At 34.1% G+C, this 23,316-nt stretch overlaps 1 protein-coding gene across 2 annotated transcripts; it reads left to right on the top strand.

The window, feature by feature from the left end:
* The first annotated feature begins 245 nt into the window (after positions 1–245).
* On the top strand, positions 246–22,836 carry LOC128546563 (uncharacterized). 2 transcript variants are annotated; one of them, XM_053517355.1, is made up of 6 exons: positions 246–468; positions 11,030–11,657; positions 17,059–17,217; positions 17,635–18,105; positions 18,276–18,366; positions 18,669–22,836. In XM_053517355.1, exons 2-6 carry the CDS (start codon positions 11,085–11,087, stop codon positions 21,416–21,418), a joined length of 4,044 nt encoding a protein of 1,347 aa, XP_053373330.1. In that variant the 5' UTR covers positions 246–468; positions 11,030–11,084; the 3' UTR covers positions 21,419–22,836. The 2 variants fall into 2 exon arrangements, with proteins under 2 accessions (XP_053373330.1, XP_053373331.1); XM_053517356.1 differs by lacking the exon at positions 246–468 and adding an exon at positions 10,003–10,124.
* Positions 22,837–23,316: the final 480 nt, after the last annotated feature.

The raw sequence follows: 23,316 nt of genomic DNA, 5'->3' as shown, positions 1-23,316 counted from the left end.
ATATGCGAGCAAAAGTACAAGTTTCATTTCGATTTACAAATACCCCAGATAAGGTTGTTAACATAAATAACTATCTAAATAATAACCCTCTATCTGATCCTTTGTTAATATGCAAATACAATGTTTTTGCGTTACTCCTTCATTTTTCTAAAATGTTATCAATAGCAGTGACGTAAAAGATTTGACGAGTAGAGATAACAATCGAAATATGAGATACCCACTTTATCACGAAGGATGTGTTATTATATTGCGTAGCGATACGAACTTGAATTTAGATATTTTGATTTGATACAAACCGTTTGTTTCATAGAGATTTTGGCGTAACTCTAACTTCATTTAGTCAGATCTTGCATCTGATTTTGAACTTAAAACATGTTTTCTGTATAGAATAGTTATTTAGAATACAGGAGTCAGACATGCGATGTATATATCAGTACCGGAGAGGCTAGCAAACAAATATGTCAAAAGGTATGTATATGTTTTTCCTGGTCTCTTTCGTCAGACCGAGCGTATCTGAGCGCCAAGGCTCGAGAAAAAATGGCGAATTCCGATCACGATTTTCAGGTGAGGCACAGTTTCTCCTTTGTATTTTCCATCATATGCACAATTTACTTAAATGACTAGTCTTACGGAATATCCAAACCAGCTCTCCTTTCGCTGAAATATTTTATTTTACTGGAAACAGAATAGTTTCGGAGTAAAACAAAACAAAGTTTAGCGAGTGATGTTCCAGTGACGATGAAACATGTAAAATTGTTCACATTTTGTCGTTTGATTATCAATATTAACGTTCTCCGGCCATCTTCTGGTACCTGAAGACACTGTGTACATCTATAATGTTGCTACCAAACTCATTTTTTACGAATGCTATCTTTGTGCCGTTTAAACGCACTTTTTAAAATGCAACGTTAGTGGGTACCGATCGCAATACACCGTTTGTGTTCGAGAACCACTATCGTAAAGGGAGTTTTACCAACAAGTTCTTACCGTTTAACGCCAAAGTATGAGTTCTCTATTTATTATTCTCTATATGTATCACAATATTTACACCTATCCGTCCCAATGCTACCACTCTTAAAGTATAATTATGATCTTTTTTTTTACTTTCAGTAACTATGACGAAAAGAAAGAAGAAGAAGAAAGTATCTCTATGGCTGAATAGACCCAAACGGAGGGCATTTGCACTTGTAAGAACTCCATGAAAATGTGTTAATGAAAGACTTAAAACACCTAGTACTATCAATTATTCGTCAGCATATATAAACCCAAACATATCAAACTTGAAACGCGTTCTAACACCCAAAGTAAAGTCAGATGAAAAGTCGAAAAAGTTTGACTCTTGGTTCAAGTTCAAATCAAAAACGATGTCATGCCTCTGCAACGGAAGATTTTGATGGGTTTGAATTACTGCAAGATACCGATATAGCCTCTACCAGAAGGTGCAAAGGAATTTATTGAGATAGCTTCAGACTAGGATGTTCTTCAACGGCTTTCAGCGGTTGGATTGTCAATTTATTTTGAGCGGAATAATTTATACACATATTTAGAAAGAAATGTAGACGTTTAAATAGGTATGATATTTTAAACAGAGACGCCTTTTTCAGGAACCACTTCTTTGATAGACCTGAACGAAAAAGGACAAAGCCTCACAGGAAGCCAGGGACAGTAAACAGAGATCTAGATGGACCTCCGAAAGGAACCCAACCCATGAGAGGAGAGTTTGACGAGTCTAAAATTAATCCACTGATGAGATCAGGAATACCAGTGACACTTTGATTATTTTTTGTGAAGTCCATCCTCCACCCTTTTCTCGTTTTCAATTATGATAGAGAAAACATACATATTTCACACTTTAAATTTAAGAACTATTTAAAATAAGTATCTGTTTTACAATGAAGTAAAATATCGATATAGCTTTATGTTTTGTTGTTTTAATGGTTTTTTAACACACATCATTTAAGCTATATAATCACTAGTTTCGTTCATGGGGGCGACTCAAAACACGGTGTCAATTTGTTTACAGTTTTTCAACAGTATTTCTGTTATGAAATGATGGGCAAATATACTCCCGGGGATCAAACCCAGAACCCCACCAACCACAGATTTGCGATAATCGTATGCGAGCCTTACAAGTGGCACGTGTCAACACACAGGCATTTACTAGTACATACTACGCTAATCATGAAAAAAGTAGAGCTTGAACCAATGTCATGCAGCGCCCAGGTAAATCTGTTTTGAGATGACGTCTGTAGAATATGGTCAGTGAAAAGAGTCTGCTAATTTCATAACTCGTGAACAGGTTCGAGCCTGCTATTATTTTGCTTTGCTGCATTCTGGCTTCTTAAGGATCTTATACACTCAGTTCCAAAAGAAAGTGTGCACTTAGTTTTCTGTTATTTTTTCTCGGTTATTCTCATGAAAACTTATAATGTTTGGTACCAAAATTTAAAATCAGATCGTAAACAAATTGGTGTGCATTTTAGATTTTGCGTTATACCTGAGAACTAGTGTATGAAAAAATGAAACAAAAACGTCGGGGAATTTTTTGAAATATTTAAACTTAAAAAGTGCACACTTTCTTCTGGAACTGAGATTTTATTGTGCCTGTACGCGTGCGTGTAGTATGTCCCCATACAAACATAATTATCGTCAGCTTAACATCATCAGGTAGATTTTAATTGAACTGCTCTCCTCACGTGAATTAGAATAACCAAAACTTTGCAAACCTGTAGAATTCGAAATATTGAACCAACTTGTGTAGCAATTTTAACATTTCCGAATTTAGAAACTTCATGCGCTTATTGATCCTATACCTACCTGTACACGTATGAAATTACAATTCATTTATCAGTAAATACAATGAAATACAAATCAATTTTTTGTTAATTTTATTTCAAAATCAAATATTAAAAAAAACCACTGGAATGGTTAATCACGGATTCATCACTGATGAATCAAAATAAATATAAAAGTAAAGTAGAATCATTTATCAAATATGTGAGCACTGTTATCAGTTACGACATGAATATCACAGAACAATATAAAATACCATTATTGGCATCAAAAAGCACAGAAGTATTGCCTTAAATAGCTATCTAATATCAATCTTAAATTGATATCCCCAGAGCACTTGGCTAGAACCGAATACATGCTCCACCCTTGACCGGATCATTCCGTGGCAGGGCTAATTAAAATCACCTTAAATCAGTTAAACAACGGTAGTGTACATGACTATTACATACTGAAAGAAAAACACTTACGTCAAAAAGAATTTCGTTCCACGAGAAATTTGACAATTAGAAAGTGTCCGTTATCAGCGTTGAATAATGTTAAATACTTTAAAAAGTGTTTTGTACTGTACAATTTTGCCGACTCGGCACGTTTGCAGAACTTATTGATTACATTCATTAAAAAAAGTCGCATGTGTATGTGATAGAAATGAAAATGTTACCCTGACTTTACCTTAAACAAAAATAAGAATTAATTGCAAGATAAGACTGACTGAAGTCGGGGCTATTTAGAATGAGCTTGACTATTCTAAAATATGTTTTTATTTGTTATTTGTGCGTTTTCAAAGCTATAATCAATTTGAAAGTGTTATAAATTAACAATGTCTATGGCATGTCAAACGTTGCTAAATTATATATGTATGTTATTATTATTGGATGTTTGTTATTATTTTAACAATAATGACTTTTACCATAAGAATATCGAACATACAATAAGAATAACGACATATAGAATAACAATGGTAAGACTTAGAATATGAATGACACGACATTGAATAACAATATCAAAGATACAATTAGAATAACGAAATATAGAATAACAATAATGACTTTTAGAATATGAATGACAAGACATTGAATAACAATAACAAACATACAATAATAATAACATACATATATAATTTAGCAACGTTTGACATGCCATACTATTCAAAAATATGCATTTATCATTTCATAATAAACAACAATTACAATATCTTTTGATATGAAATCACTGAAAATCTACTTTTCCCGGAAAGGTTGTTACCATGAAATAAGATATTTTAAAGGATAAACTTTACAAAATACAGAAAATGCATTTATCAAATAAGGTGATATATTTACAAAATCTACTTTTTTGGAATTTTTTTTTTATTGTAAAAGTAATTTTAACCTGTAGGCCCCTATATGGCAAAAGGAAAGAAATAAAAAGAACTGGGCTAACGAACATTTCTACTCGAAAGTGTTTGAAATGAACAAAAGAAAAGAATGAACAAAAGAGGAACTATAAAGTGAATACATTTCCTGTGTCCATAACGCAACACTATTCACTGGAGTTTACTGACATACATTCACTTCACTTAAGTTTACTTTTCTCAATTCTTACATTGTCGATTATGGCGGGACAAGGACCCTCTTTGACGGAACGTTTTGCTGCACACGTCACACTTAAACTGTTCTTCGTATGAATATACACACCTGCAATGGTTCTGCAGATATCTTTTTTCCAAGAACTTTCTGCCACACACTTGGCATTAATGATTAGAAACACGTCCTTTGACGCAAATTTTCAAGTGTTCAGCAATATGAAATACCTTTTTGGGGCATCTACTACAGGTTGATTTGGACGTATGAACCACTTTATGTCTTTCAAGTCTGTCTTTTGGGGAGAACACTTTTTTCGCACTGGTCACATCCAATCATTTTTTTCTTCAGGTGTATTCAAATGTCTAATTAATGCCTGTCGATGTGCATATGTTTCACCACACGTTGCCAAATAACAGGCATGCTTTCGTTCTCCTGCGTGAATGCGCTTGTGTCTCCCCAGGGAGGACAGATGCAGAAACTGTTTGGCACATATATCGCATTGGAAATTCCTAATCTGAAATTATATAAAGAGACCGTCACATAAAACGTGTTTATGATAGATAGTTTCATCAAAATGCTTTAAATTATGTTTTATTTGTGTAGTTTGCAAGTATAAAACTATTTAAAGCGTATTTCCTGGTAGGACACTTCATATGCCCATCTGGGAATTTCTCTGCATCTTGATCAACTGTCGTACCAAAAAATATCTAGATAGCTTTCTCGCCTATATACTCACAGCAGAAAAGAGTGGATGAAATGATCAAGTGGTAACAGGAAACCACGGGTCGTAAATTCGAAACCCGGTTCTCAAATCATAATTATTATTACATACTCGTATCTATTCCCCGTTAAGTTACACTGGTACCTGAAACGTAAATATTTTTTCCATACACTGACGCCTGAATTTCATATCGAGTGCGTGACGTAAGTAATTCCAGCGTGAGTAAAGTTAGTATAGTAAAATACCTGTCTACAGAAGTAGTAAGATAAAAAGAGAATTCATACTTTGGCGTTAAACGGTAAGTACTTGTGCTTATTGTTGGTAAAACTCCATTTACGATAGTTGTTCTCGAACACAAACGGTGTATTGCAATCGGTACCCACTAACGTTGCATTTTAAAAAGTGCGTTTAAACGGCATAAAGACAGCATTTGTCAAAAATAAGTTCGATAGCAACATTATAGATGTACACAGTGTCTTCAGGTACCAGAACATGGCCTGATAACGTTGATATTGAAAATCAGAGGACAAAATGTGAACAATTTTACATGTTTCATCGTCACTTGAACATCACTCGCTAAACTTTGTTGCGTTTTACTCCGGAACTATTCTGTTTCCAGTAAAATAAAATATTTCCGCGAAAGGAGAGCTGGTTTGGATATTCCGTAAGACTAGTCATTTAAGTAAATTGTGCATATGATGGAAAATACAAAGGAAAAACTGTGTCTCACCTGAATATCGCGATCGGAATTCGCCATTTCTTCTCGAGCCTTGGCGCTCAGATACGCTCGGTCTGACGTAACAACGCGAGGACTGTCGTTTTGCCTAACCAGTGTGTTATGCTTGTATTGTTTGTTTTATGCTACATGGGTTAGTATTGTTTGAGTGCTCAAATCTAAATACAGTTCATCGAAGGAACGCCATATGTGTAACTCATAAAAGCGTGAACCCTGGTGTTCACGAGTGACTTTAACGTGTGAAGCATAAATGTATTTAAGCTTCATGTTTTATTTTTCTTTTTTTTTTTTTCTTTTTTTTTTCATTTTTGTCAGTCTAAAAGTAAACTTCTTATTTCAAATTAATAAAGGGTGTAAAACAAGTTCGTTCCTGTGAAGCTAACTGTTCTAAAATTTAACCAAAATGTAAGAATATTAGAAAGCTATTTCACCAAAACTATGTATACCTGATAATGTTATTGCTCAATTATGGGACGCTGGAGCTGTCTTATGTTAGATAAATACGAGATATCTTCTTTATTTAGAGCAGTATCTTCTCAAGATTCCGTTATGTCTTGTCAATTACAGTGTTATTATGTTGACTTGCAATGTTATCATGTCTAACGTATGTACTATTTTGTCAGAGTGACGTATTATTTTGTTAAACGACCATCCCTACAGCAATATGCTATCATGGCCAGTGAACATACTATCTTGTCTTAGTGACATACTATTTTGTTAAACGACCATCCTATTTTCTCAAAGTAACATGCTACCATGTCCAGTGTGTATACTATCTTGTTAGAGTGAAGTACTATTTTATTAAACAATCATCCGATTTTCTCAGAGGAACAAGCTATCATGTCTAGTTTGTATACTATCTTGTCAGAGTGACGTACTTTTTTGTTTAACGACCATCCTATTTTCTCAAAGTAACGTGCTATTATGTCAAATGTGTATACTATCTTGTCAGAGTAAGATGATATTTTGTCAAACGACCTTCCTATTTTCTTGAGGTAACGTGTTATCATGTCCTGCGAACATGCTGTCTTGTCAGAGCGAGATACTATTTTGTAAAACGACCATCCTATTTTTTCAAAGTAACATGATATCATAGCAAGTGTGTATACTATCTTTTCAGAGTGACGTTTTTGTTTGTAATAAAGTATTAAGTCACTCTGACAATATAGTATTTTACTTTGAGAAAAAAAGATGATCGTTCATCAAAGTAGCACGTCATTCTGACAAGATAGTATATACAATGGACATGATAGCATGTTACTTTGAGAAAATAGGACGGTCGTTTGATACAATAGTATGCCACTCTTACAAGATAGTATGTTACTTAGAGAAAATATGTTTTGTTTTGTTGGGTTTAACGTCGCACCGACACAATTATAGGTCATATGGCGACATTAGAGAAAATATTTGTTTGTTTGTTTGTTTTGGGTTTAACGCCGTTTTTCAACAGTATTTCAGTCATGTAACGGCGGACAGTTAACCTAACCAGTTTTCCTGGATTCTGTACCAGTACAAACCTGTTCTCTGCAAGTAACTGCCAACTTCCCCACATGAATCAGAGGTGGACGACTAATGATTTCGGACACAATGTCGTTTATCAAATAGTCACGGAGAACATGCGCCCCGCCCGAGGATCGAACTCGCGACCCCGCGATCCGTAGACCGACGCTCTTACCTACTGAGCTAAGCGGGCGGGTTTAGAGAAAATAGGATGATGGTTAAACAAAATAGTATGTCACTCTGACAAGATAGTATATTCACTGGACATGATAGCATGTTACTTTGAGAAGTTGTTTAACAAAATAGCACGTCACTCAGACAAAATATTATATACACTGGACATGAAAGCATGTTACTTTGAGAAACGAGGATGGTCGTTTGACAAAAAAAGTCCGTCACTTGGACAAGAAAGTATGTTTCTTTTAGATATAGGATGGTCGTTTAACAAAATAGTATGTCACTCTGACAAGACAGTATATACACTGGTGGACATGATAGCATAGGATGGTCGTTAAACAAATTCGAACGTCACTCTGACAAAAAAAATATATATATACTGGACATGAAAGCATGTTGCTTTGAGAAAATAGTATGGTCGTTTAACAAAATAGTACATCACACAGACAAGATAGCATGTTCTCTGGACATGATAGCATGTTGTTTATGAAAATAAGATGGTCGTTAAACAAAATAATACGTCACTCTGACAAAATAGCACATACGTTAGACATGATAGCATTACAGGTCAAAATGATAACACAGTTATTAACAAGGCATAACAGGATCTTGAGACGATACTACTCTAAATAAAGAGATACCTCGTATTCATCTTACATAAGACAGCATTAGCGTTCCATACTCAATATCAGAGTGCCAGTTGATGATGGTTTGCCTTTTCTCACGCAACACTTTCGAAAATGGTAATAGCCACTAATTTTCATGCAGCTTGCAGACATTACAACACACTTGTTGCAATATATTTGGAGAGACGTTTGCTTGCTTTACAGTTTAGTACCGATGTGTTATTCAACATACATTTTGTACGCTTACTTATTTCAGAAGGAGGCCTGTTCTGAGTTTCGTGTATAAGAATAAATCATATTGTCTGCGGTAAAATATCTAGAAATAACCATATATATTATATATGTATCACCGATATGTCAACATATAATACTGAAAACAAAATGTTTAATCCCTAAAATACCTAGGGTACATTTGAAGCCGGATATGTGCCTGTATATGGACATGGAGTCTGATATTGAATCTGGGTCTGTATTTAACATATCGGTGGGTTTATTAAGTATTTATTCTGGTGATATCTGCCATCTAAAATTGGTGGTATTTAATATGAAGGGCGGTAATTTATCGACTTTTTATCTTTATAGAGGCAACTACAGAAATGACACACTATTAGTTTTTACCAGTTATTATTTTATTTTGTTGTGTAATATCTCATCATGTGCGCAGTTTAAGTTTTTTGACTAGACAGCGATTTTATTTGACAAAAGCTTTTTTTTATAAAGGGGTAATCATTTTTCATCGAGGTAATAGAATGAATCCTAAAAAAATGTTAAAGTCTCTGTGCATGAGCCGACAATCATAGCTAAATCTATACCAAAATACATCGAAATCTGATTTTGTATTATAGTCAATACTATGAGTATTGAAGCATTTGTTCTGTCTGAAAAGCTATACTTACTTTCCTGTTTTTTCTACGCTAGTTTCCTCGATACTAGGAACGAACATTCCTTACACCCTTTGTATTTCTTGGACATTTTATATGAAGTTGTGTTATGCTTTTTGTACTTGAAAGACAAAATACACATCTATGACCTTACTGAAGCATATTCCTATAAACACTATCCGACTTGTAAAACTGTCAATCATGGAGTCCACATCATGTCCAAACAGTCACAATCAAAAGATGGCAGCGTACCGTCAACACTATACGTAGGGCTGAATACCGAGCATGCTGCATTTGAAAATAGTCTTGTCATGATCATAAAAGTGTTTATCATTTTCTCAACGAGTTCTGAAAATTTGCCATGACCAAAACTAAATCTTACAAAGTATGTAAATATACCTAAACAAGCCATGTTAAAAAGATGGTCTCAAAGGTGTGTATAATTTTACGGCTGAAATTCAAAACCAAATAATTTGATAAATAAAAATTAGTATAAGTATAAGTTTTCAATGAAAGCTTGCTTTCAGATCCTTTACTTCATTTTGATTGTAAACTTTATTGTATGTGTATGATTTATGTACGTGATATATAAATAAATACTGTTTAAACTAAACGAAAACCAAATACGGATAACGATCATAGTACAATATTATAATATAAAAGAGATGTAAATTAAGGAAAGATGCACCAGTATTTTATTTAACTGGAACTCCCAAAGATAAAAAGGTTTCCGCCATTGAAGTCAAAACCTGGTATAAACGCACTGGCATAACGTGCTTATTTGCGTACTCGTGTAAAAAATCAAAATAAAACTGTGAATTTCTGATCTCAAGTAATAAAAAGGTTTGTTTTAACCAAAAAACAAACAATTGTTACGTAAGCTAATGGGCTACTTAACAACCACAACCAGATTTTAAGTAATTTAAGTAATGATGTTTATAAGATAAAAACTTACAACGTTTCAAATAACGGAAACCACGTTTTAACTTGACACGAAAAATCGTTTTGGAAAATTACTGACATGTAATAGAATGATGCTATCTGCCTTTTGTGATTATTAGGATTAAAGTATAAAAGTTATTCCGGATTTCTATCTAACTTAGAAAAGCCAGTCTTGATGTCAGCAGGGTAAGTAACTTGCATGCATTAGAAGTATTAAACCTACAACAAATAAAATGCTAAATTCAAATATATGAACGTAGATGTTTAGGTCCTGGCCAAGTCGGATAACATGAGTAGTCGCCCCTAATAATATCGCCATTGTTACCACTTTTTCAAACCGTTTTGGACCACGTAAGCGAACAAGTATGGCTGAACCCTTTTGAGACCAAGTGAGGGTGACTTTTGCTCTAAATTGTAACGGCAACCATAGTAGGTAACTGGGTAAGCGTTTTAATCTGGTTGGAGCCTATGTGCCTTCACCCATGCTATACATGGACAACAGGTACATGTCCTGGTTTCAGTTTGAAATCCGGACTGGTTCCATGGTAGGTCATACTTAGACGCAAGGTAGGGTAATTTTGAATATACGCAGATACTATATTACGCTGTCACGTTTGCTCAAAACCCTACAATCTTAGTGTTAAAAGTACGAAATATAAAGTGTGTAATCATTTTATATTTTTACTATCTTAGTGTCATTAATATGACTTGCTAGCCCAGGCTTTTAGAAAAAGTATGTATCCTTTACAAACTAAACCATTAACATTTTTGACCTTTGACAGACGGACGTTTAAATTTTGCGGATAAGGGGGTAAAATGTTAGTTACAAAATTCTGAGTTACATAAGTTGAATTTTTAGTTAAGAAGCCGAAGTTTTGAGTCAGTATCTTAAAATTAACACACTCCTGGCACTAGTGACCTTTCTTTAAGTTTAACAGATCTGTGTCAGAATACTACAATGTATTTATAATTTGCAAATGAATACGGGTTCTTATCTTTTTATACATGTATGTTTATACATAGAAGTTTTGGACTTTTAGATTAGAAATGTAACCGTGCATACATTTAATTTCATATCTCTTATATTTCAGAAATAAGAAAAAAACACTGTTATCTAAACAGTGTGACCTAAAGACGTTACAATAAATGGCTCAGCAGATACTGCATCAGCAACAGCTTAAAAATGCAAAATACAGAAGCTGGGTAAAAGCCGGTCTTTCCCTGAAATATCTTAAGGAAGGACTTGAAATATTTTCAGAAGATGTTGTCAAACAGCAACATGTTTACTTACTCAATGCTTCTAAGCAAACGCACAACTTGTCGGCAGTAAACTGCAACTGTTGCAGCTTGAGGACCCTTCAGCCGGACCATGTTCGGACTAAAAGCAGACAGTGTCCGTTGGGTCAAGTTAATTGCAATTGCCAGTTTCCAGGCGGAAAAGTTGCGTGTCCAAACAATGTTTGTGGTGCACTATATGACCAAATAATCATAAATCATGCTTCCACTCCTCCAGCTCCTTTCTGGAAAAATACCCATGTGCAGAACTGGAGCACTGATGAATGGGCAGTTGCAAAATGCTATATCAATGCCCCTGGATATGCAACCAAAACAAATGCAACAGATATTGACTGCACGGGGTTGCTACACCTCTTCATTAATAGCAAATATCTGCAGACGAAAATCCAGTGTAAGATAACGGGACAGGATGTTTTCTCAAAGGTAGGTGAATGTTATTTGTCCAATTACTAGACGAAACGTCTTAAATACGTTTTCCAAATTTCTTACAAAGCGAAAATGAAACGACATTCAATAATGTTGCGTATCTGTTACCATATATTGTAACATGAGCAGTTGATTTCAAATGATAGCATCCATTCTTGTATGTAATCTGACTATATGATGCACTAGACACCATGTTAAGTATTATTTGAATCGGTATATAGTGCGATGAAGTTACTACCAACCATATGGTAAATTTCGTGTAACAGGAGCAAAAATTATGGGCTCTGAAGGTCCCTGGTTCGATCAATTTTTAGTTTCGGAATATATTTTGAAGAAAACAAAACAATCCACAGTTCACACTTATTTATTGGTTACCCTTCCTTATTGTTCAAATTTTACAACTCAGTAATAACAACTTCTCAATTACAAAACCCTAAAAAATAAGCAACTAAAATTTCCTAATATAATATCTGGAGAGAGAGAGAGAGAGGGAGTGGTTCAGGCAGGTCAGTGAAAGGAGGTAAACACTTTACCTTTCGTTTCCGCGACCAAACACAGAACAAACCCACTGCTGGGCAAACCTGCCTACTAGACATTGTCAGTTTTTGTGAAGTCTGACTGTGAACATCGAATGCGGACTGTCTAGGGAGCGTTTCAAAACACATTTACTCATTTATTGGTTTGTTTTGCTAAGCGCCGTCTTTACAGTATTTCTATTAGGTAACGGCAGGCAGTTAGCCTAACCAGTGTTCCTGGATTGTTTACCGGTACAAGTTAACCTGTTCTTAGCAAGTAATTGTTGCTGTTTTTTCATGGAAAATGTAACGAGCGAACTATGTTTAAGTTGCTTTAACACAGTGACAAATCACAACCACTGGCGCCAGCCCAGAAAGAAAATGCCTCTGTACATGTTATACCCTACCCCTAGGTATTCTATAGAATACCAAGGGTAGGGTATGATATGTACAGAGGCATTTTCGTCCTGTTCTGGTGCCAGTGGTCACACTCATTAACTGTGCATACCATTACGAACTTTTAGTAACATCGATCTATCGGAAAACCGATAAATCTGCCTATATAAACAAAGAAGGAAAAATTACTTAAACTTAAATAGAAAAAATTTGGAAATCAAAAATTCGAATTCGAATATCCGGATATTATGAATATTAAAAAAAAAAAGAAAAAAAATATTTTCATATTTGGTTGGTCCACTGAAGGCTACTCTGGAGTGAAATTAGACTGATCGGAGACCATGTAATTACAGTTTGGTGATCATCTGAAGTTCACTTTAAGCTAGTGTAGAGACTTTTGAACTATCAAAATGTGTATCCCTAGCGGATGAAACTGGTAGAAGCCGTGCATTTCATTTTCAACAAAAGAAACATATACTGCAAGGGCGTGGCCAGAGGGGGGAAGGGAGGGGTGCGACGGATGCGATCGCACTCCCTTTTCGGCAAAGCTTCCATTTTCATTATATCAAAATAACCTTGAATGTCCATTCTTTTTTTTTCCGTTCGCTACGCTCGGCAACTTGCCAATATTTGCTATTATTGACGCTGTAATCTTTATTTATAGTCTGATGACGATTCTTTATATTATAGAATATGATTTTTAGAAAGGTCAGACCATTACTTTTATGCGGAACTGATTATGTATAACTATTTACTTTTTCACAATAGCGGAATGAAATGTATAAAAAGTGACGGTTTACATTAACATTAAGTTTCTAAAAAAATGATGTAAAATGAATAATGTAAACTTTGTAACTGAATACTACGGAATTTATTAACCGTGTTATGCGAAAAATTTAAACGCTGTTATGTGAACATTAGTGTAAAAATAAAGGATCATATATCAGTGAAAATTTGTTTAGCGACATGACCGTACCTAGTAACTCCGCAAACAATATTTCGAGCGGACGTGCCAATGATATGCTCAACAAGGCTTTATAACAAGCACTTCCTACTATCATTGAAATCTGGACTAGAATTTTGAAATAAAGCGTTGGCAAAAATTTCTAGCAGGGCTTTTTTCCCCTATAAATCTACCTCCAGTAAAAGGAGGTAATCCCAAAGCAAAGAAAGTATTATTTCTCCGATTCTAAATTTAACATTCCCAAATTAGTGTTACCTTTTAGGAATTTTGCCGGTTTAAAATAGTTTTGCTAATTTGTATGTATATTTTGGTCATTAAAACAACAGTTATACTGTTGAACAATTACTGAAATGCAGTCCATTAATATTTTACACAAAAATATCTTAACAAAGATTTGTTTATTTGCAAATTTTCTCAAATAAAACAATTTTCAAGAGCATTTTCCTAATTCCACTTGTGTAGATGGCGTTCCCAAAATGATGAAAAATGAAAAAGGACCTGTCTACATAATTTCTATCTCTAATAATGAAATACAATTAATTCAAATCATTCAACGTACAATCCATAACTTATGAATAATATAGACCTGCAACTATCATTCCTATGACGTTTCAGTCAAATCACACAAACAGTATACTAGGAGAAGTAGTTCGAACAATTTTTTTTTCAGTAAAAATGAATAATGGACATAACTCCGGAAAAATATTTTGAGCGTATGTACCAACGATATACACATCTTATTTCAATAAATCCCTTAGGTTTCAATGAAATTTGGAGATGAATTACAGAAAAAAATCTCTTCATAGACTTTATGTATGATAATCAAAGGGCCATTACTCAGTATAAGATCATTTAAATATGAACCTCGCAATACATGCTCAGCTAGAATTTGTACGGATCATTCCTATGAAATTGTTTTCAAATCCTGCTAATTATAAAGCAGTTCGGACAAATTTCATTCAAAAACTACTTTTAAGGAACCCTAACTCCACAAAAAAAACCTATGATACGCGCAACAAGGCTTCATAATATCATTTCCGTGAAATTCCGTTTAAGAAGAAGACGGACAGACGGACGTACATATGACGAAGGCAGAAACAAAATGTATCAATTGAAATGGGAAACATAGTTTATGGAACTTTTGTAGAGTTACTATCTTTTTTTAAAAGAAATCTTATTCTAAGTACATGTATATTTTTGAGAGCTCTTTAATTACTTCCTAAACAAGCATAGAACATAACCATAACTCTGTTTCATTCAGACTGTCTATATAATAGTTGTATGACGTTCTGTCAAGAACAAAGTCAGCTACAGTAACAGTGAATTAAATACAAGTATGTCTTGAGAAGACCCCCAGGATTTACAGCACACTCACAGTTCATTGTTCACGTCAACTTAAGCCGACAATGTCTATTTATTACCCTAACCTTCCCGCCAGAAACGAGGGACATAGAAAAAGTAATGTAAAAGTTATGAAAGTTCTAGAAACCATGTGCACAATCAATATAGTAAATTGAAATATTAGAACTATTGACCAACCCTGCCCTGACAACTGCAGCGAAAAAGCAAGAATCATGAAAACATTATGAATTAAGCTATAGTCTAAAACTGGTTAGTTTAAAGGTGCAAACCAATGATTTAAAAGATGGTACAATATGCAAGCAAAACTGCAATAGAAAGACCCTCAAATAGGAGGCAAACATAAGTATTTATCACTAATTACTAATTACTAAGCTTCTGAAGTCCCAATAGGTACACAACATGATTTAAATAAGATTTAGAAAAAGTGACCATCATTATACATGTATATAAAGCAGCATCAATATATGGCATGGACCTTTAAGGAGAAAATGTACTGAAAGCTGGTTTAAGTAAGAATAGAATGCACAATTGATTTAAGGTGGGTGAATACCAGTTGAAATAAGAATATACCGACAGGTATGTACTTGAAGATATCATTCCTGCTACATACGTATCATTTTTTTTCTTATCACTTGACGAATATTGTTCTGATTGTCAATCACTAGTGCATTTAGTCAAATTCCGCAATCATTTTACATACAAATGATCCTTGATAACAGGTCAATTATTGTGAATAAGTGGTATAAACATCTTAAGTCGTGACGGATGGGGTGATAAAACTTTATGATTTAAATATTTCTTATTTTAAATATTTCTAAGTCTGTATCTAACTTTTTTGCCATTTAATGTAACTGTTTCATCTTTATTGCTTAGCGTTGACGAGCAAGACTTTAAAGTGACAGCTAATATTTATCCCCACAATTAATGGGTTTTGAGAATTTTCTGTCTTCGTTTGTTCACATGAATGTGTCTAGCATAAACCATCAATTGCGTATACATTGTGAAATAGAATATTGCGACTGGGTCTGTATTCAAGCAAACGTGATATAAGATATAAACAGAGAAAAAATAAACATGGCCAGCACACCTTTTCCACTTTTATAAGACTTTAAACTATTATTTGCAAGAACTTTGTATTCAATTTTAAACGGTATTAAAATTATGTATTAAAAATATCCAATTTTTATTCATCAGTTTCTGACACTAAGGTTAATTGAACTCATTGATTTTTCCTAGTTTATCAATCAGGCTATATAATAAAAACATATTTTGTATATAAAAACAATGGCGTCCTTACGGAAAAAAGCAACAAAACTCAATATTTTTACGTTTTACCGTAGATATTTCGCGTGGACATACTTACTACAAATTGACCGTAGAACCAATATTTTCAAGCCGGTCGAACAAAGCGTTGAGCATACGGTCTTATCTTTGTTATTGACTGAATTTCTGTCCGATACAATGATGCTTTAAACAATATAGTTTAAAAAACCTACGTTGAAGAACAATGTTTGCTTCAAACATGCAAAACTACCTTAAGAGCAGGTTATACATCTTTAGTATGCATGCATGCTGTGCAAGAATAAAGTTAAACTGTTTAGTCTACCTACCATGTATGAGAAATTGGCAAGTAAATACAAGAGTTCTGTTATCTGGCATTTGTGTTTTACGAGTGAATACTTTAGCCATTGGTCATATTCAGTCAATGCTTTAATTACGTTGGAATTGATAAAACATGTTGTTATATATTACTACAATTAATATGCCGAATTTAGAACGACCTTTCTAGTACGTGCATCATTACAACAAACTGAACATTTATTCTTTAATGGCCAAGTATAGGACGCCCTGTAAAAACCTAAATACTAATTTTAAGCGGATTTGGTTCAGAGCTGCCTTAAAAAGTTTCCAATAAATCGAAACTATTTTACTTATATATAATTCAATAAAATTTACTTATATATAATTCAATAAAAAAAGACGTTTTCATGATGCCTAGCTAATATGATCTAATCAAGGGCAATTATGAAAATACAATGTGTGTTTGTTGAAAATATCTTTAACACTAATTTCAAAATGTATCATCAGTATACAAGGATATTTTTCAATACTTGCAGAGAAATATTGCAATCCATTTGAAATTCAAGTTTCTACCTTTCAGACAAGATCTGCAAGGAACAGCATCTATCATTCCAGTTCTTTGGAGATGGAGGAAACTGAAGTTAATGATATTATTAACAATATGATTGCTGTTCTAGAAGATGGCAAAGAGTTCCTAAATAGACCTGAATCTAAAGCTGCTGTTAAAAAGTTAAAAGAGGTATTAAGCATATTCTATGTAAAATGTAACGAGGCGTATGCTTTGTTGTATTTTATCTACGCATTTTACTAAAAGTAATTGTGTTGTTGAAGTTATTATTGGCAAATGTTATTGGTAAATGTTATCATCATGTCATTTGTAAAGCTACATCAAAACTTGTAGTTATATTTCAACGCCATCAGAAAGTATATAACGGTGGAATGAACGTAACACTAGATCATTAAACATTTTGGGAGGGCTTCAGGAATAGCAATGGTCGGTGAGGAATCATGAATATAAAATTGTTGTCAATTTTCTTCAGCTATCAATCAGTCGGAATTCTGATTATAGTTTGTACAGATACTGAAATGTATGTTTTACTATTCGACCTAATGCGTCAGTCCAACATATTAACTTATTCTGTTCTTTATTTCAAAGCTCAAGAATTCTGATTTTGTAATATCTACACTGAGTGAAGCAGAGACTATAAAAGATGCAATCGCAGAAATTGATCTAAAAGAAAGTGAGTTAAAAGAGATTATTCACGATGCGACCGACACAATCAAGTTAACTGAGACAAAAACATTGCAAACACTTCAATTAAGGGGCAAAGAACTGGAACATAAAGCAAAAGAAAACTTGGATATTATTCAGAAAGCTGCTAGTGGCATAACACCACGTATAGAAGTCGAAATAGATACAGCTGCAGAAAAAATTAAAGCAGAGGCACGAGAAAGTATGGAGAATTTAGAAACAACAATCGTAAAACGTAAAGCCGAAACCTGTGCTGAAATTGAACAGGTGAAGAAAGTTGCCATTGAAGATATCAAAAATATCACAGACGATTTCTCACGAAAAGTGGAAGCATCTGAGTCGGATATGTCGAACAGAATTAAGCGAATTGAGAAGGTATGAACCGTTGTAGACAAGTTTGATCTTCATCTGCTTATTATTTGTGTAGACCAAAATCGCTTTATCTTTTAATGAATATGTCATTAATTCAATAACTGAACAACATATGAAATCTAAACATCCTTAATTATGTATAAATTACAATTGTAAAGGTATTATTTTTTCAGCAATTTGTTGACACTCGCGACGAAATCGACAGACTGAAGAATATGCGTTCACAACAACAAGCACGATTAGCGTATGTTCAAAGCAAGGGAGGTAATTGTATTTATCATATTGAGAATTTTAGTTATTAAGTCAAAGTTGAAAATTGAAAGTGCTAAATAAACAAGAGAAATGTTCAAAGAATGTAATAATTCATCTATAAGTTGTTGATTGCTTGGGACTTTTTTTTTTCGTTTATGAGAACTTATCTTTTGTCTATGATGGCACATGTTTGTTTATAATCAAACTATGTCAATTAAGTCCAACGGAAATGATCGGAAGAGACTATAAAATAAATATTTTGGTATATTACCTGCAATTTAAAATGTATTTATATTTATATTTTTTTATTTAAGATCTGAAGAAATGCCTAATAGAAATGTATACTGAAAATGTAGTGAAAGTTTCGCCAGTGCTGCTACAGCCTGAACTCAAAGACGCAGATGTCAACCAGCTTTACGTTGATCCTATCATAGAAGTCGAACCTAAAAGGAAAAATGAAACACTTAAACAAACTAAACAAATTTCATCATATAAGCAAGTATTTAATGAGGACAAACGGCAGATGAGATTGATATATCTCATCGGCGAGGCTGGAACTGGAAAAAGTACATTCTGCATAAATATGATCCACAACTGGTGTTTGGCGCATTCTAACCAATATGCTCAAGAATCAGAAAACATACAGGAAATGAAAAAGTTTCAGTTTTTGTTTTACATAACTCTTCGCCACTGCACTGAAACAAACTATATTGAAACAATGGTCAGAACCCATTATGCTGATCCTGTTATTAAAACCATACTGGAAAAAGAAGCACAAGAGTGCCTGATATTGTTAGACGGTCTAGACGAATGGACTCCAACATCTCATCAGAACACTGGTTCGCAGTTCCAGACCAAAGACCTTCCGATACGAGATCTACTTACACCTTACACAATCATAACTACTTCAAGACCTTGGAAATTTGAATCCCTTGGCATTCAAAGTACCGAGATTCATCATAAACTGCGATTGCGCGGAGTGAATGACATTGGAACAATGACAGAAAGAACAGTGAATGAGTTAAATAAAATGTTTCAAACAAACAAAAATAAAGCTGATTTTGAAAACGACCTTTCAGAATGTAGTTTTGAAGACGACATGAGGCGTATGCCGATGGTGTTACGGCAACTTATTTGTCTTTGGTTCGATGGAAAACTGAGCAGTTTCGGCAAAACCGAAATATACAGTAATATTTTGAGTCTTCATTTTGAATGGGCGAATCAGCGGCATAACAATGACGAGATATTTGGATATATGAGAGAGAAATCTGCGAATTTAGAGAACGTAATCATCCCTGATCCATGTATCCGCACAGAGCTATGTCAAGAGTTTAAATATGTTGTAAATCTTGTGGGGCGATTAGCACATGTGACCTTGCTTTCAGAACAGAAAGAATCCTCTCTCGTTTTTGATAATTCTGTTTTCAGAAGGCTTCAGATTCCAGAAGAAGTAATCAGTTTTTGTCTTAAAACTGGTATTTTGTCAAAGGAACGTGCCATTGGCCTACGCTTGAGCACAAGGCAACACCTTTCATTTTCTTTTGTCCATAAGTCAATGCAAGAGTTTCTATGTGCAATACATATATATCAGGAACTCAGGCGGACGTCGGAGCACGCGTTCAAAGAATATACTGTGGATTCTTTAGATGACAACATAAAATATCTGAGTGGCTGCAAAACTGTAAATAATATCCTAGAACAGTCAAATATCTTTACATTTTCCTGTGGATTTGACCCTTTTCTAGCTGTGCATCTTTCTAAATTTCTATATAACATTGTCGTTGAAGACGAAGGGTTCATTGACTTTCGTACAAATATAAAGTACGAGCCATTTGAAATAAGAGATATTTCATCTCTACCATTTTTCACTTTGAATAGCCACGGCCATAGTGCAGCGGTGTTATCAATGCAGAATGTGTTGTTTTCATTAATTAAAGAAGCAATTCAATACGAAGAGAAACCTGAGCAAGAGCAAATAGTTTTCCTAGCTGATGTGGCATATAAAAAGATGGTCACTGGTGACACTGAATTGATAAAATATATAAAACCGGAATTTGTATTGTCCTTGAGCATTGATATTGCAGGCCTGGATTTACCTACAACTCTCCTTGAGTTTTTGAATGATCCTTGTCTTGGTCAAAATATATCAGCATTAAAGATTGACTTTTCGCCTATCTTAGGTTTTCAGTTCACAGATGCATCTTACATCATTTTATCAAGATTAGTGCAGAGGAGCGTATTTACTTTAAGATCGCTATATGTTCAGACAACTCCAGGGTCAATGGACTTCTTTCCGACGCGCATTTTTATAGGTAATGTTATTCAGTTACTACCTGACATGAAAAAGCTTGTTTCGATTAAGCTCGAAAATATACAATTATCTTTTGCGAATATAATGAATCTGTGTAGAATCCTTAACGATGCTACTTATCTACGCCAGATTTCTTTACGTAAGATAACTGACAACCCTGACGATGATATTATTTATCCAGACTCACCATACATTGATCTTTCAAATCATCACCAACTTCAAGTTCTGGATCATGACTTTCAAGCAATTGGAATGAATCATTTTAATGTTGTCAATCTTGAAACGTGTGCATTGTGCATGCCCAATTATTATATTTTGAAATCTGTATTTCGTGTGTTAAAACGATCGCGAAAACTTAAACATGCACATTTTTTGGGAAACTGGTTTAATGTAGAAGGAAAGGCAGTTAATGTCACGAAGCAGATAAAAGACCTCTTACCCTCATTGAAGTACTTAAATTCTCTAGAATTAGACACATTTCAGTTCAGTGAAAATATTATAGATTCACCGTTTGAAATGCAGAGGCTGAGAAAGATAACGTTAACAAAAATAGTAATGTATGAGGATGCATGGGACCATTTTCTTGACAGCGTTTTATTGTTGCCTCGTAACGTGCAAATTGTGATACGGGACGCGTCATTAAACATCCAAGAAGAAATGTCGACAACTCTTTTCAAAAGACGACACCAATTACATAACTTTGAAAGCGTAGACAGGTACGCAAGGTTTTCAACAAAACGTACAGATGTATAATACTTTAGCAGAATATAAGGAAGCGCATTGTATCTTATAAGCTACTGTGATAAAAGAATGACTAGAAGACGTCAAATATGAGTGAAAAAAACCGCCAGAAAAATGCTCACTATACATATGATAAAAACGGGAGAAGAATATGATTTTATGACTAATTTGAACAACATTTACAGTTCAAATAAATTAATCATGTTCTTATACATTTTAATAATTTGTGCATCATTTTACTTTTAATATATACGAGTAAACAAATGTGATAAAGCTATGTAATCAACTTTCTCATTTGCGTTTATTTCATGCAACGTTTTATATGTTTATGGAATAATTCTCGTTGAACATGTACAAATTCGATTTATTTTGCTACGTGCCAAGTCTAAATAGCCAGCCTGCTTAGCTCAAAAGGGCGAGCACAGATCTTAGAATCGTAGAATCGTGAGTTTGATACTCGGGCGAGGCGCATATTCTCCAGGAGATCCATAACAATGAGTAGTGCTTGAAACGATATTCAAGAAGGAGACTACTGCCATGCGTTGTAAGTCATTAAGAAATAGTTTTCGCGTGATTTGGCTAGGTATGAATAAGAGGGCCTCGTACTCAGACACTTCGTTGCATTTAGAAATAATGTTCCGACGAAAGCAAAATTGTTTCAGTAGAATGGAAGATTTGATAGTAACAGGTAGAATATCGCGGACGACACGAAAACTTCCGGTCAAGTCTCGAAAATTAACGAACTCATTTATAACGGTCCTTGCATAGTTTCATCTTATCAATACCACTGGACTGAACAGCTTTTGTTTCTTTGACGAAAGGTACAGAAAATCCCATTAATGTTAAGAAAGGTTGAATCATAATTATTTACAGACCTTGTCGATTTTGTTTGATATTCCGGCGCCATAATGACGTTTTGACTCGGTATGTGGTAAGCGATATGTGGTATGGCTGTTGCTATTGACACAATAAATAAATTGCATGTATGCTCTGAAATATTATAATGTGATTGTTAGCACTTTAATTGTTCTAGTTTACTATCTTTCGAAATTTCAGCAATCTAGTTTCAGCGCACTATTTCATGTACTTTTATTTTCTTCAAATACTTGATTCTTTTCATATAACTTCTATATTACTTGCCGGGTATATTGTGTAGTTCGAAATTTGTTCTCATAATATGTCAAATAAAAAATATGAGTTATGTAATTGCCTTTCAATGCAATATACTAGTATCTACATGTAAAACGCTGATAATAAAGGGAAATAAATCTAATTATAGTGTTACACAATTATTTGCATTTTCTGATAAAAATTTGGTATTTCTATTTACACTTTTAGTATAAAGGGATATTACCATGATTCCGAGACAATATTTAGTGGGTCTGGATGACAATCTGTGTGTTGCGGAATTAGGTGTAATGTAGTGGGAGAATAGAAAGGTGTATGAACACATCTCTATATCCTCCCTTTCGGCTTTGACGCTGGGGCTATAGCAATACTGTAAGTCTATTAATATTAGCGGAGTACTAATTTTCGCGCTATTAGCGGGATCGGGCATGCGCTAATTCATGTCTAGCGCTAATATTAAACTGAAATGAAAGGCTTTCCTTGAAAAAGCGATATTTATAGTATTGAAAATACCGTAATTACAATGCAACAGAGCACAGTGGAATATCTGTTTTTTGTGTAAATATGACAAGTACTGCATTCCTAACTAATATTCTGCAGAAAATTTTGAATAGAATAATTTAACCTGTTTGAATATAAGTACAAAAATCATCTATTTTTGTAAATTAAGTTGCATTTTTTTATTGACCGTAAACATGGTATATAACACCTTCGGAGGAGATCGACAGCTTGTCCGGTCGCGCTAATTACGAGTGTCATAACATTTTACTGCTTTGAAAACC

Source organism: Mercenaria mercenaria, chromosome 11, assembly GCF_021730395.1.
Source record: "Mercenaria mercenaria strain notata chromosome 11, MADL_Memer_1, whole genome shotgun sequence".
NCBI classification, from domain to species: Eukaryota; Metazoa; Mollusca; class Bivalvia; order Venerida; family Veneridae; genus Mercenaria; species Mercenaria mercenaria.
The sequence above is the reverse complement of the archived record's forward strand: the minus strand, read 5'-3'. Positions and strand labels throughout refer to the sequence as shown.

What these genes read in the sequence shown, in the direction of transcription:
- LOC128546563 (XM_053517355.1), top strand. Translation starts at nt 11,085, where the DNA reads ATGGCTCAGCAGATACTGCATCAGCAACAGCTTAAAAATGCAAAATAC. An exon ending in GACAGGATGTTTTCTCAAAG is followed by an intron (nt 11,658 to 17,058) that starts GTAGGTGAATGT and finishes TCTACCTTTCAG; the next exon opens with ACAAGATCTGCAAGGAACAG. An exon ending in CTGTTAAAAAGTTAAAAGAG is followed by an intron (nt 17,218 to 17,634) that starts GTATTAAGCATA and finishes TTTATTTCAAAG; the next exon opens with CTCAAGAATTCTGATTTTGT.